The 12,757-nt window shown below is 39.0% G+C and overlaps 1 protein-coding gene across 1 annotated transcript; it reads right to left on the bottom strand.

Moving 5' to 3' along the window:
• Positions 1-888: 888 nt before the first annotated feature.
• AREG (amphiregulin) lies at positions 889-8,359 on the bottom strand (the record flags this gene model as incomplete). Its single annotated transcript, XM_079921050.1, has 5 exons — positions 889-982; positions 2,949-3,104; positions 3,821-4,022; positions 6,862-7,110; positions 8,299-8,359. 5 exons carry the CDS (start codon positions 8,357-8,359, stop codon positions 889-891), a joined length of 762 nt encoding a protein of 253 aa, XP_079777176.1.
• Between the last annotated feature and the right edge of the window lie 4,398 nt (positions 8,360-12,757).

Genomic DNA, 12,757 nt, shown 5'->3' with positions numbered 1-12,757 from the left:
TTTCCACTTCGTCCCATTTGTAGGGCAAGCTCCTGGATGCTGGCTCTTCACCATGTGAGCGCAGCCTATCAGTTCAACCTTATCTTCCTCAACGCCATTTGAACTAGGTCATTTCTCAAACAGTTCTAAAATAATCTAGCCCATATCACACTATTTATCTTCCTTTCCCTTTATAATCGCTTGTCCCCATCTCACCAGTTCTTTGAGGCTCACCTCCAGTGCCATCCGTATGCACATCCTTTTCTGCCCCCTAAATGTATCCCACTGGATTCTATTTCTCCTTCACTGGAAACTCCTCATGTTCCATTGGTGCCTTTCTTATGACATATTTTATTTCCCCTAGTATTCTCATTCCTTACACTTTTTTTCTATCTACTAAACACTAAGTTGTTTGAGAACAGAATTTGTGTCTCCCTCATCTTTATATCCCTTATAATAGTAAGGACATAGTCCAAAAGGACATAGTCCATCCTCAGTACTGAACTCCAGCTCATGATCAAAGAATAACACTTTAATGTAGCCAATGTTCACAGTGTATAATTAAAAAAACATGTTTTGCTCATTTTTCTTCATATAATAGATGTTATATATATATATATATATATATTTTTTTTTTTTTTTTGTGATACGCGGGCCTCTCACTGCTGTGGCTCCCGTTGCGGAGCACAGGCTCCGGACGCGCAGGCTCAGCGGCCATGGCTCACGGGCCCAGCCGCTCCGCGGCATGTGGGATCTTCCCGGACCGGGGCACGAACCCACGTCCCCTGCATCGGCAGGCGGACTCCCAACCACTGCGCCGCCAGGGAAGCCCCGATGTTATATTTTTTTAATTGTAGGATATTATATAAAGATATCTTTTAAAACTCAAACCTGTAATATTCTCTTTAGTTATGCTATGGCATGTGCATTTCCGTTTTCTTGTTGAAGTTTCTTTCGTTCTTCAGCCGCACCTTCATATTCCCTGAAGTATCGTTTTCGAAGCCTTCAGAGAACAAGATATTCTACTGTTATCAAAGTTCTATTCATCTATATATTGACTGGGGTTTCATGAGTATAGGGAATTCCTTTCATAAGTTGTTATAGACCGTTTCACACTTATGGACCACTCCACCAAAACAAAACCTAAATCCAGCTAAAAGTATCATGAATGTTCTTTTCAAGGGGATCTTTATGTTGACTTTACATAAACATATTTCCAAAGTACTGAGATTTAAATAAGTGTGCCTTGAGATGCAAACTTTCAGAAGGCATGAAACACATCCATGTCCCACCACCACCACCCCGCCGCCAACTTAGCACAATTGCCATGCACAATTGGGAGATGAAGATAGTATAGTTTTACCAGAGAAGGACTGTATGCTTATACAAATTAATCTGAATGCTTAGTTTTTTTTTTTTTTAAAAACAGGCTTACAAAACAAATTGAGTTTTATTTATTTCTAAATATAATAAATACCTCTAGTTTTACTTATGACTACTTATTACCAAAAAACTCAATGGTCTGAAATGTCTTAGTGTTGTACAAGCAATTCTATTTTTAGTAGGTCTTTATCTACTAAATGTTACTATTAAAATCTTAAGAACTTTTGTTGGGATGTTTGGGGAAAAAATCAAGTTCAATTATGAAAAAGCAGCAACTATGTCTTAGGCAAGTACTTGCTATGTGTTTCAAATTCAGGGAGAATACCAGAGAAAAGGACAACATGACAAAGTTTTTCCATACTTTTCCAAATGATTATTAAATACCTCAACTTGAATAATTACAAGCTTACATAATTCTTTCAAAACATCTTCCCTAACTGGCAATTTCTTCTTCTCTCCTTCTATGTCAAATAGTAATGGTTTGTCTGAGGGAATCTTTGTTAAATACATTTGCATGTTTGACTTGAGGTACTAACAGACTGAAATAAGTTCTAGGGTGTGCAAAACAAATTTAAACCGCACATAAAACTTTATGTGCATCATAAAACAGTATTCTATGTGTCATTTTATCATTATCTGATCTGAGTTTAAAATAATAGCAAACAATGGCAGAAGATAACCCCTTGTTTCCTGAATGGCAGGAGTAATAGATCATGTACACAGTCCAGCTGTTAAAGTAATTTACCAAGACCTAAAAGTAGAATAATGAGTCTTGCTTTCCCCTAAGCTCTAGTAGCGCATGAGTCATTATAGAGCCATTCCCACCCTCCCCCAACTTCCTTAATTCACTGACTTTTGCTTGACAGACAATGTCATTTTTACATACTCACCAGTGTCTACTACCTGGGACAGTCTAGTTCTAACATTCATTGGTCATGCAATGAAGTATGTGGTCTGTTATTACAAGTACAGGGAAGATACTGCAGGAATGAGACAGTAATAGAATTGTCCCTGCTTCCTATGCCATGCCATATGGAGGAAATTTATGTTAATAATTGAGTTCCCATATTGCACTTGACAATAATAGGCATAAGCTCTAAGTATGTCAGTACCCCATGCTATAAAAGTCCTAACTCAGAATTTTACATTCTAGTAGGAGCAGAAGACATATTTTCTTGGCTCCTGGTTTGAAGCTCTTTGTGATTTTTTAGTACCAAAGCAATATCTCTGACAACCTACTATGAACCAGGCCTTCATTAGCCTTGGGGAGGCTTGTTTTAGCTTAATATAGTCATAGACGATACCAACACTCTGAGATTTGGAAGTAACAATGAGTAGCCATATAACATGAAACAAATTTAAGTTCAAGAAAAGGGCTTCATGTATTAAGTTTCAATGGTGGCCCAAGTAATATCCATTTAACCATATTCTATGAGTTGTCAATGAAGTGTAAAGTTATAACCAAAGATCATATGCCACCAATAGAATAATTCATCTCAAATATGATACCACATTGTGTTAGAAATACTGAAAAAGATTAACCTGGCATTATTTTATTAGGGATTTTTAAGATATGCCTTACTTACAGGAGTGTAATAATAACAGCAATAGCTGTGAAGCTCATGGCGGAGACAAAAGCAGCTATAGCTGCTAAAGTAATTTTTGATAAATCGCTGTCAGCCATGCTGTGAATCTTCATGGACTTTTCCCCACATCGTTCACCAAAGTAATCCTGATGGCATCTGCAAACACCCATATTTTAAAATTATAATCACTGAAAAAATTCCAATAAATTTTATGTTTGCTTTCCAGATCATAAACGACCATTAATTCTAACATTAAAAAAAGTCATGCCATACATTTATTTGTATTTCAAAATGATGAGACACTGAATGCATTTGAGCCAAAGATCTATTAGTATAAGAAAAGCTGAGATTCGTTTGGGTGTGATATTCCAAGACACACCTTTTCGTTCTTTGTGCTCCACGTATGACCAACTGATGAGGTCAGTGACTTGTTATGGAGCTAATACATTCCACTATCATTTAATGTGCTAGCGGCTTTCGGGGGGAAGGAAGCTAGAACAACATTATGTGAAAACTACCTTTAGTTCCCTTTTTATCAAGAGGTTTTGTAAATATATATTGTAAAATGATGGTTTTCACCAGGGTTTAGCAAACTATCGCCCGTGGGTTAAATCTGGCCATTTGCCAGGTCTTTTACAGCATGCAAGCCAGGAATGTTTTTTCTATTTTCAAATGGCTATATTTTAATTGGCTATACGAGTACATACTTCATCTTGACCCACGAAGCCCAAAATATTTCCTACCTGGTTCTTTAAGAAAAAGTTTGCAAACCCCTGGTTTATACATTGAAAAAAATAAATGGTTTTCTGCAGTTAGGGGTTTCAGACACAGTGTTAGAAATATAGAATTCTACATAATTTAGGAAAACTTACTGGCATGATACTGTTTCCAGGTGCTCTATAAATTTGCATTCTCCATGAATGCAGAAATTTTGGAATTCTGCATCACATGGATTTTTCTTCTTTCTATTTCTTCTATTTTTTCCATTTTTGCCTCCCTTTTTCTTTCTTTTGGGTTTATCTGAAGTTTTTTCACTTTCATTTTTGTCTTTCTTGGGCTTAACTACCTGTTCAACTAAAAAAAAAGATTTATTGATAACAGTCTCTCTTCACCTGGAATACCATTTTGGAGACATGAGAGAAAGAAGTCCTAGCAGTGAGAGCTCACAGGGATAGCAGCCATATTTCTCTCATTATTTAACACAACTCATACACAATAATTGAACAAAGAGAATATCTGTATTGTGTGGCACTTAAAGATCTGAACCCCTTTGTTATTTTATTAGCTTAGAAACATATTTTGAATTTATCTGTGTCAGTAATATTATTATTATTGATAATAGTAGGAGGAGTTACTTGTCTAAGAAAATCCATGAAATATTTTAAACATTTTTTTCACTTCTAATACATACCAAGTTCTTGGTAATGAGCATTAATTTAATTAAACCCAAATCACAGTTGAATGGATTATTCCTATCCAGATGATACAGATGAGAAAAATGAAGCTGAGTAAAGACAAGTAAATTGCACTAGGACACTTAGCTAGAAAATGGCAGTCCTGGGATGTTAAAGCCTAGTATTTCCCTACCATATTATGTTTTTTCTTGGAAAAAGTTTGGTTCCATTAATTAAAGTGGGATTCGAGTATATCTGATGATTTTCTTTACTCATATTGGTCTTGTGCTCACTATCATAATTGGGAATTAGTGTGTAATACTTGAAATGAAGAAAACAGAGTTATACATTAGAGTTGATCAATTTTCTCCAACTCCCAGATTACAACAGATTATAATTAATTGATACCTTCTGGGGGCTCAGTTCTGTGATCAATCTATTTGAAAAAGGGGAGTCCAGAAATATTTGTACTTGCTGCTTCATAGATTCATCCTAACTCTTCAGATCCACAGAAACCTTTGTTCAGTGTTACAGTTATGCGGGGTATAGTATACCCAAATGCTAAATATAAGAAGAAGGAGTTTCCATGTTAGATCTGTGCGTTTTCTTATACTAATTCCTGAATAGGTTTATCTGAGCTAGTATTTAGCAGAGTCCAGTGGAAAGAGGAAAATATCATAATGTCATAATAAAATTAGTCATAATGGTCCTGCAGTACCCATTAAATATAAAACTCTGGAAACATAGGGAAGGGTATCAAAGATAGAACCCTATGATTAAGGTAATGACCAATAAATATTACGAATATTTTAGCAGTTACTATATCAACATTAACAATAGTCAAATTAGGAGCAATGTTTAATAGGTGGCTATGCAATTTTTATATTGAAACTTTCCTCTGATGATAAGAAAAGTACCACAGATTAGGATAATTCCTCTAACAGAAACATTTCAAATCAATATGATGTACTTTATCAGATATATTACAAATTTTAGACAGAGACAAATGGTCACTATGCTGAAGTGCTTCAATAGACAACCCCATGGACCAATTTTCTGTCTATTTTACAACGCATTGCAATTTTATACACTAGTCATTTTCATCACCAACAATTCATTTGGCCTTATGAAATGTTAACCTGAAGCATTTTTAAGACAAAAGTTTCTAGAGTATTAATGGTCTAATCTCATCCCCCGCAAAAATAAGAATTATAGATGGACCCCCTTCACCTTACGTATTATAAAAGCACAAATTCTGGGGCTTCCCTGGTGGCGCAGTGGTTGAGAGTTCGCCTGCCGATGCAGGGGACACGGGTTCGTGTCCCGGTCCGGGAAGATCCCACATGCCGCGGAGCGGCTGGGCCCGTGAGCCATGGCCGCTGAGCCTGCACGTCCGGAGCCTGTGCTCCGCAACGGGAGAGGCCACAGCAGTGAGAGGCCCGCGTACCGCAAAAAATAAATAAAATAAAATAAAATAAAAGCACAAATTCTGAAGCAAAGGAGGAAAGTGGAGTGTTCGATAAAGCTTTTCCCACCTGCCACTTAACTCATTCACTGTCCTTGTGGTGTCACCTGCTATCCCTTCACCAGTTCTGGGAGCTAGACAGATGGGGAGGATTCAGGGAAACTACAGTCAGGAAAGAAGGGTCCTTAAGTCCTGCCTCCATAGTGGACGCTCCTAGGATATTTAGAGCTGATTTACTGATGATCTGCCCTCAAACTCCAAAGTAATATGAGGGTAATGAACAATACTGACCTCTTACTTTGGTACCCTCATTTTAAGCAAATGCTCTTTTTAAAAGTTCAGATAACAGCAAAAGAGAGGAAAATTATAGGTCACTATTATTTAACTGACAAATGAGATTTGGGGTTAAATAGTGACTTTAGCAATATAAAATCCATGCGTATTTGTCCTTTAATATTTCCATAAGGTGGTATTACTATTATTATTACCAATTTCTCAACATCTAATTCACAAAGGCTAAGATTCAATCTTTCCTCTCCCATTACTTCTTTCTGTTCCCTTATTTGTGTCAAAATGCAGTTATTTAGAGAAAAGTGGTGGTGGGGAGTGGCTATAAAAGCTGAGATGCTAAGTATATAGGACTGGCTGATGTTTAATCTGTTTCTCAGATTGGGGGTGGGGGGGTCGTGTGGCAGAGGATCTGGGACCAAACAGATTGGAGTTTCTCATTCTGGCTGTGGAATTTGGGGCAGAATGTTTAACCTTCTTGACCTTTAGTTACCACATCTGTAAAATGATAAAAATTCCTACTTCACAGAGTTGTGAAGATTAGACTTACTAGACATAAAACGTTTGTTAGAGTTCCAGACACATAGGATGTGCAAACAAATAGCTCTTTCCATCTCAGTTGCTAGCTTACCTAGCGGGGTATACAACAGTCATACACGCAAGAAAGCCCCTGGGAGATCTAGGGAGCAGCTTTTCTTTGGAAGCAGCTTTGCTCATCCAAACCACACATCTTATAGGCTACACTGTCACCTTATCCTCTACTCACCTTTGACTAAATCATCTACAATGTAGCCAGATATTTGTGGTTCGTTATCGTACTCTTCTGCATAGTCAGAGTCCATCCCCGAGGACAGTTCGCTACTAGAAGGCATTTCACTCTCAGGAGAAATCTTACTTCCCGAGGACATCTGACTTCTTGAGGTCACCTCAAATCCATCAGCAGTGTGGTCCCCAGAAAGTGGTTCCCCTTTCCCAGAGTAGGTGTCATTGACGTCTAATCCAGCAGTATAATGGGCTATGGGAGCAAGAAAAAGGGAAGAAAAGAGAAAGTAAAGCAGAATGCCTCTTCTCACCAGTCAGTTGCATTCAGGAGACAGGTTTATTGTCAAAGCAGTTATTGCACATGTGCTACTGTTTGTGATTGAGTCACTTATGAAAGCAACTTCACATTTTGCCGACAAATGGCTGTTTGTTTTGCCAGTTACAGAGCTTCTTTCATCGTTTTCTTTTCCACAGATAGCCTACATTAATTTCCACACACCCCCCAAAAAACACTACCAAGTAGGCAAATTAATGTAATATAGTTATTTAAGAAGTAATATCTAAATATTGTCGTAACTTCACATACCAAATGCATTTGTAGTTTCTAGAATGTTACCTGTCCCATTTTAATAAACAGGTTCTGGAGATAAATACCAGATTTTCCTAACACGTGCTCACATTTTTAACAAGAGTATGTATATCAAATGTAAACAGTAGTTGATAACAATTATTCTTATTGACATTGTTTCTTATTATTGTTCTTACATAGAGTAGAAACTAGGGACTAGGTAAGATTTGGGGCCCAGAGTTAAGCCCCTGCTTTATCTTTTAGGTCTCAATAAAACAGCGTCAGAGTGGTAATTTTTTTTTAACATCTTTATTGGTGTATAATTGCTTTACAATGGTGTGTTAGTTTCTGCTTTATAACAAAGTGAATCAGTTATACATATACATATGTTCCCATATCTCTAACTTCTCCCTGGGACGATGCAAGGCCCTCTAGAAAAGTAAAACAAAATCACTTGACAGAGGACATGGAGAATTTAGGCAGGAGGTAGCACTCCTCGGTCCGAGACTTAACCACTCTTCTCCAAGATCTGCAGAAATCACTTCACCTCTCTGTACCTCGGTTTCTTTATCTTATCTTTATTTGGGTCACAGGATCTGTAAGTTCTCCTTCAGCTGGACTAAAGTAAGAGTACAAGGATTCTCAGGCTCCCTCTTGCTAGCCTGGAACATCTAAGACACCCGCCCACTTTTCTCTTCAGCCAGGGAAGGAGGAAGGGGGGGACCATAGGGAGGGAGGGACCTCGATCACCTCCCACGGGACAGAGCCGGGGGCGCCGAGGGGCGGTTTTTTTGGAGAAGCAGCAGCAAAATTCAAGAGGTGCCCGCGGTGGGAGAAGCGCTGGGCAGCAGCTCAGAGCCGGGATGTCCTCACCTGAGGCGAAGATCAAGAGCGACAGCACCACAGGCGCCGGCGGCAGCAGCGGGGCTCTCATTGGTCCCTCGGAGCGGCGGCGTCGCGGTCTCTGGGGCAACTCGGCCGGGAGCTGCTGGAGGGAGGAGGAGGTGGTGGGGAGAAGGGGGACAAGGGGAGTCTTGCAGGGCGTGCTCGCAGGCCCGGCCGGGCTCGCGCGCTGGAGGCAGCTCCTGAAGCTCGCCTCGGGATCCCTGGGCTCCGGCTCGTGTGCAAGGTGTGCGAACGTTCCGGAGGCGCGGCGCGCACCTGTAGCTTTATAGGCCGGGCGGAGACCCGGGCATCGCCTGTGACGTCACGGCCGCCGCGGTGGGTGGAGGCGGGCGGCAGCCCCGGGAGAGGTTACTACCCCCAAACCACACACGGATGCCAGGCGCCCCACCTTCTGGGACCGTAGAGAGCCGCTGGAAGGAAATGAAAATTAAACCCTCGCTGCAAGCTGAAAAAAAATACCAGATCTATGTTCAAGGGAAGGAGTGGAGTTTGGGAGCTAGATATCTGACATTCAAAAATCCCGAAGTTTTTCTGAAAACCCTCCGAATATACTTCGGTTGATCTAGTATTACAACAGACAGGGATTAACTAGAGAAGTTCCATATTAAGATGTAAAAGTACTTTAAGACCAAGAATGACTTAACAATAGCCCGATGTCTTTAACAAGAATAATGAAATGCATTAAATGACTAGAGAGCACACCTCCTAATGAGAAGCTGCTTTATTCACCGTATCTCAACCGGGGCTCTTTCCCACCCGCTACTAAGTGGCCAAAATTTCCAACCACCTCCCTTCTGGTTTCTTTATGTGTCCCAGGGCCCTCGTCAAAGTCATTATTTATTGATCATTCATTTTGCAGAACAGTACACTAAAAATATTACCAGTACCATCTCATTCAAAAACCTTGCTAAGTATCATTTTCCCTGTTTTACAAGAGGGACTAATGTCAGCTTTACAAAGCAAGGAGGACTTTACACAGCTGGTCATGGCAGAAGTCAGATAGATTTAACTTCAAGTTCATCTGACTCTTAAAATCTCTTTCCTTTCTGATAAAGGGATTTAGACTAAACTTCTCTTTGAGAAGAGAATTTCTGGGAGAGAATAATATTTAACATAAAGGAATAATCTCTACAAGTAGCATGTTGGCATTTGGATGAAGGGTGGTCCCAAGACTTTGCCTCTTGGAATACCAAGATAAAAAGGGCCAGGTTTTAGGGCCCATTTAGAAGCTAGTAAGGCATTTTAATCATGACAAGTAGATAATATGAAGGGAGAGGAAGAAAGCTGCCTAATTTGACTAACTTTGATGTAGAGACAACTCCAGAACTGTATTTCTCTTGACTTGAGGAATCGAAAAAAGCACTGTTCTCTCTTAATGTTTCTTTGTCCTGAAGATATGTATCTCTTCCGTGACTGTTCCAGTAAAACAGCTCTTTTCGGAATGTGGGCCACAGTGCATCTTTCCTAATTCTGGGAAACTTTTTAAAAGCTACTTATTTTTTAATGACACATCATAATAAAGTAGGCTAAATAGTACCATATGTTTAGTAGGATAAAATAAACAGTCATGAATCATGTCTTCTCTCCTATTGGACACTTGCGGAGAACATATTTTGTGTAATCCACTTGTTTTATGTTTTATGCAGGGAGGTAGTAAAGAGGGAGATTCAATGATGACCAACTCCCTGATCCCAGTAGCTCAATGAGGCGAGAGCCAGATGCACAGGAAAGCGATTCTGTTACATCAGATGAAAAGAAGGATTGGGTGCCATGAAAAACCAGGATGCAGTTTAGTTTTGCCATGTGTATCATGGAAAGTTCTGTGGAAGGATGGAGAGGCCACTCAGTGGCCTCCCCAGCAGAAAGTGTAAATGGAAAGAATACCTGAAGTCGAGGTGTGACTGAGAGCCGGAAAGCAGACTAGAAAGATGACACTGCCCATTCCAGAGTGAAGCAGGGGCCGTCGTGGTCATCTTTTTTGGTGAATGAGGCAACTGTGATTCAGAGAGATTCACAGTCTTACCCGCAGATTTCAAAAGATGGAGATTTTGTTTAGCTTGCAGGCTGTCAGCCTACACTGGTGCATCTTTCTGCTCTCATAGGTTTTGATTTTGTTCTAGTCCCCTTCTTCCCTTTTTATTACTCCTTCTTCTTATTGAGGTGAATGCAGGTTGTGCATATCTGTCATGGAAAGTGTTTTACTTTGAAGTGAAAGGGGCTCTTTACAATGGAAATTGTTCTGTCTTTTTCCGATTGGAAATTTAGAGGGTGATAATTTACATTGGTGTGGAATATAACATGGCATCATAGGGACAGAGTGCTTAGATTCAAACAAGTTGGGTTTTCATATACAAATTCCACCATATAGTAAGTTACTTAATATTTGAAAAATTTGGATTCCTCATCTAAAAATAGGAATAAAGATCCCTGCCTGCTGTTAAGCAGATTAAATGAAATAAGATACATAAACACTAGCACAGATCCTAGCATATCGTGAGTGCACAATAGATGGTAACTCTTATTAACCTTGACATTATGATAGTTACATTATATTAATCACATTGAAGAACTAAGTGACTCTTATAAATGCAGCTACTCACAGAGTAAGTGAATAATCTCCTCCAATATTTTCAAGCCATGAACTTTATACCTACTTCACATTAAGATTAAACATTTTGAACATTTATGGTTCATCACAGCGTATCATAGACGTCATCATAGTTGCATCACAATGGCAGCACCCCTGATGACTCATGGCATTCTGGAATATATGCATGAGAAAGAAACCAACCCCATGTAAGTGTGGGATTCCTTACATTCTGCATGTTAAGTTGAGACAAGAAGGAACAATTGCAAGAATTTCAAGTAGAGAAGCAACTCTTCTTTACCCTGATAAATTGATGGTTCCCTCATCTAGTATAAGGTTAAGGGCAGCCCTAAAGGCAAATGTTCCTAGCCAACCACACTCATTTTGGTGCCTAGTATCTGGATCCTGATAATATTTTATATGTATAGTGGAAACAAACTCACTTTGACTCTGCTAAAATGTGTGCTATAGAGCCCAGAGTAGAATTATGTGTTTGTTCATATAGCTGATCTTGAGTTTTTACAGATAGCACCAGGGTCTGAGTAAATATTACATCATGGTTATTGTTATGAGTCAACAGATGAACTCCCAAACTAAAATTAAGAAATTCTCTAAAATGTAAGCAACATTTCATTTATTAATAAATAAATTAGCTCCATTTAGAGGTCTATCATTTTCTACTTTTCACCTTGGAATTTATCCATTCTAAAGAATACATAATTTCTAGTTCCTTCAAAAAGAGACCTTCAATGAACTTGATTTATCTTGACAGAATAAAATAAATTTACTTGCCCTTTATATCTTTCACATGATGACTTTTGCAGAGCAAGGACTAGCAGATAGGACTGAAATAAGTGAATGAGTTGGTACAGTGGAAACTAAATAAATGTAATATACAATTAACTACATTTATACACACACAAAAAGTCAATCCTCTAGGTAGTTCGTTTACTCATCAAATATATTTTGAGAACTAGATACTCTTTTAGGTTTAGGCACTGGGCTAGAACTTTGAATAAGTCATAGTGTCCTTGTTTTTAAGGACTTTACATTCTATTAAAGGGAAACACGTAATAACCAAGGAAACAATGCACATAATCAATTTAGGTATTTAGAAGTGCTAGAAAGGAGATAAAATGTGTGATATAGAGGACTTGGGTTGGTAGAGGAAGATGATAAAAAGAAATACAAGATAGCGCCTACACTTAAGTAGCTCACATTTTCTCTCTAGAGGAAACAGATGGCAGGATAAAAAGGAGAGCATTATCCTATAGGACAATAATAACAACATAGAAGAGCAGAGATAGGAGTGGGCAGGAAGGAGCAATAGATACAGGCACATACAAGAAGAATGAGGGATGCTGAACAGAGAGAGGCCTTACATTGGGGCTCAAATGTGTAGAGGAATTTAGGGCATTGTTGAAAAGAGTTCATTCCACTAATCATTTCTTAAACACCCCTCTTAACAGTGCCAGACAAGAGCTCTCTTTAGCTCTTAACCAAAGGTCAGCTGGTCAAAATCACCTGAGAACCACTACAAAATGTACTCTCCATTCTCCTCTCTTGATTCAGTAGGTTGGGTGTGGGGTCCTGGCCTGTGTATTTTTTAACAACTTTCAAGAAAATTCCGATGTGAACCTCTGATTAAGAACTACTCCACTAGGGGACACATAGGTGAAAAAAATCAAGATACATTCAGAGAGGTTATAAACTGGTGGGGCTGCATATTTATACAGATAGAAGCTTTGTTGGAAATGTGAAGGATGGAGAAATGAATTTTAAGAGGAAGCATGTGAGTAAGTGCGATGAAGACGTTAAATTTACCACTAAGAAACTCAT

The sequence above is a fragment of the Stenella coeruleoalba genome (genome assembly GCF_951394435.1).
Source record: "Stenella coeruleoalba genome assembly, chromosome: 4".
NCBI classification, from domain to species: Eukaryota; Metazoa; Chordata; class Mammalia; order Artiodactyla; family Delphinidae; genus Stenella; species Stenella coeruleoalba.
Note: the sequence above shows the minus strand (reverse complement) of the source record. Positions and strands in the feature narration are given on the sequence as shown.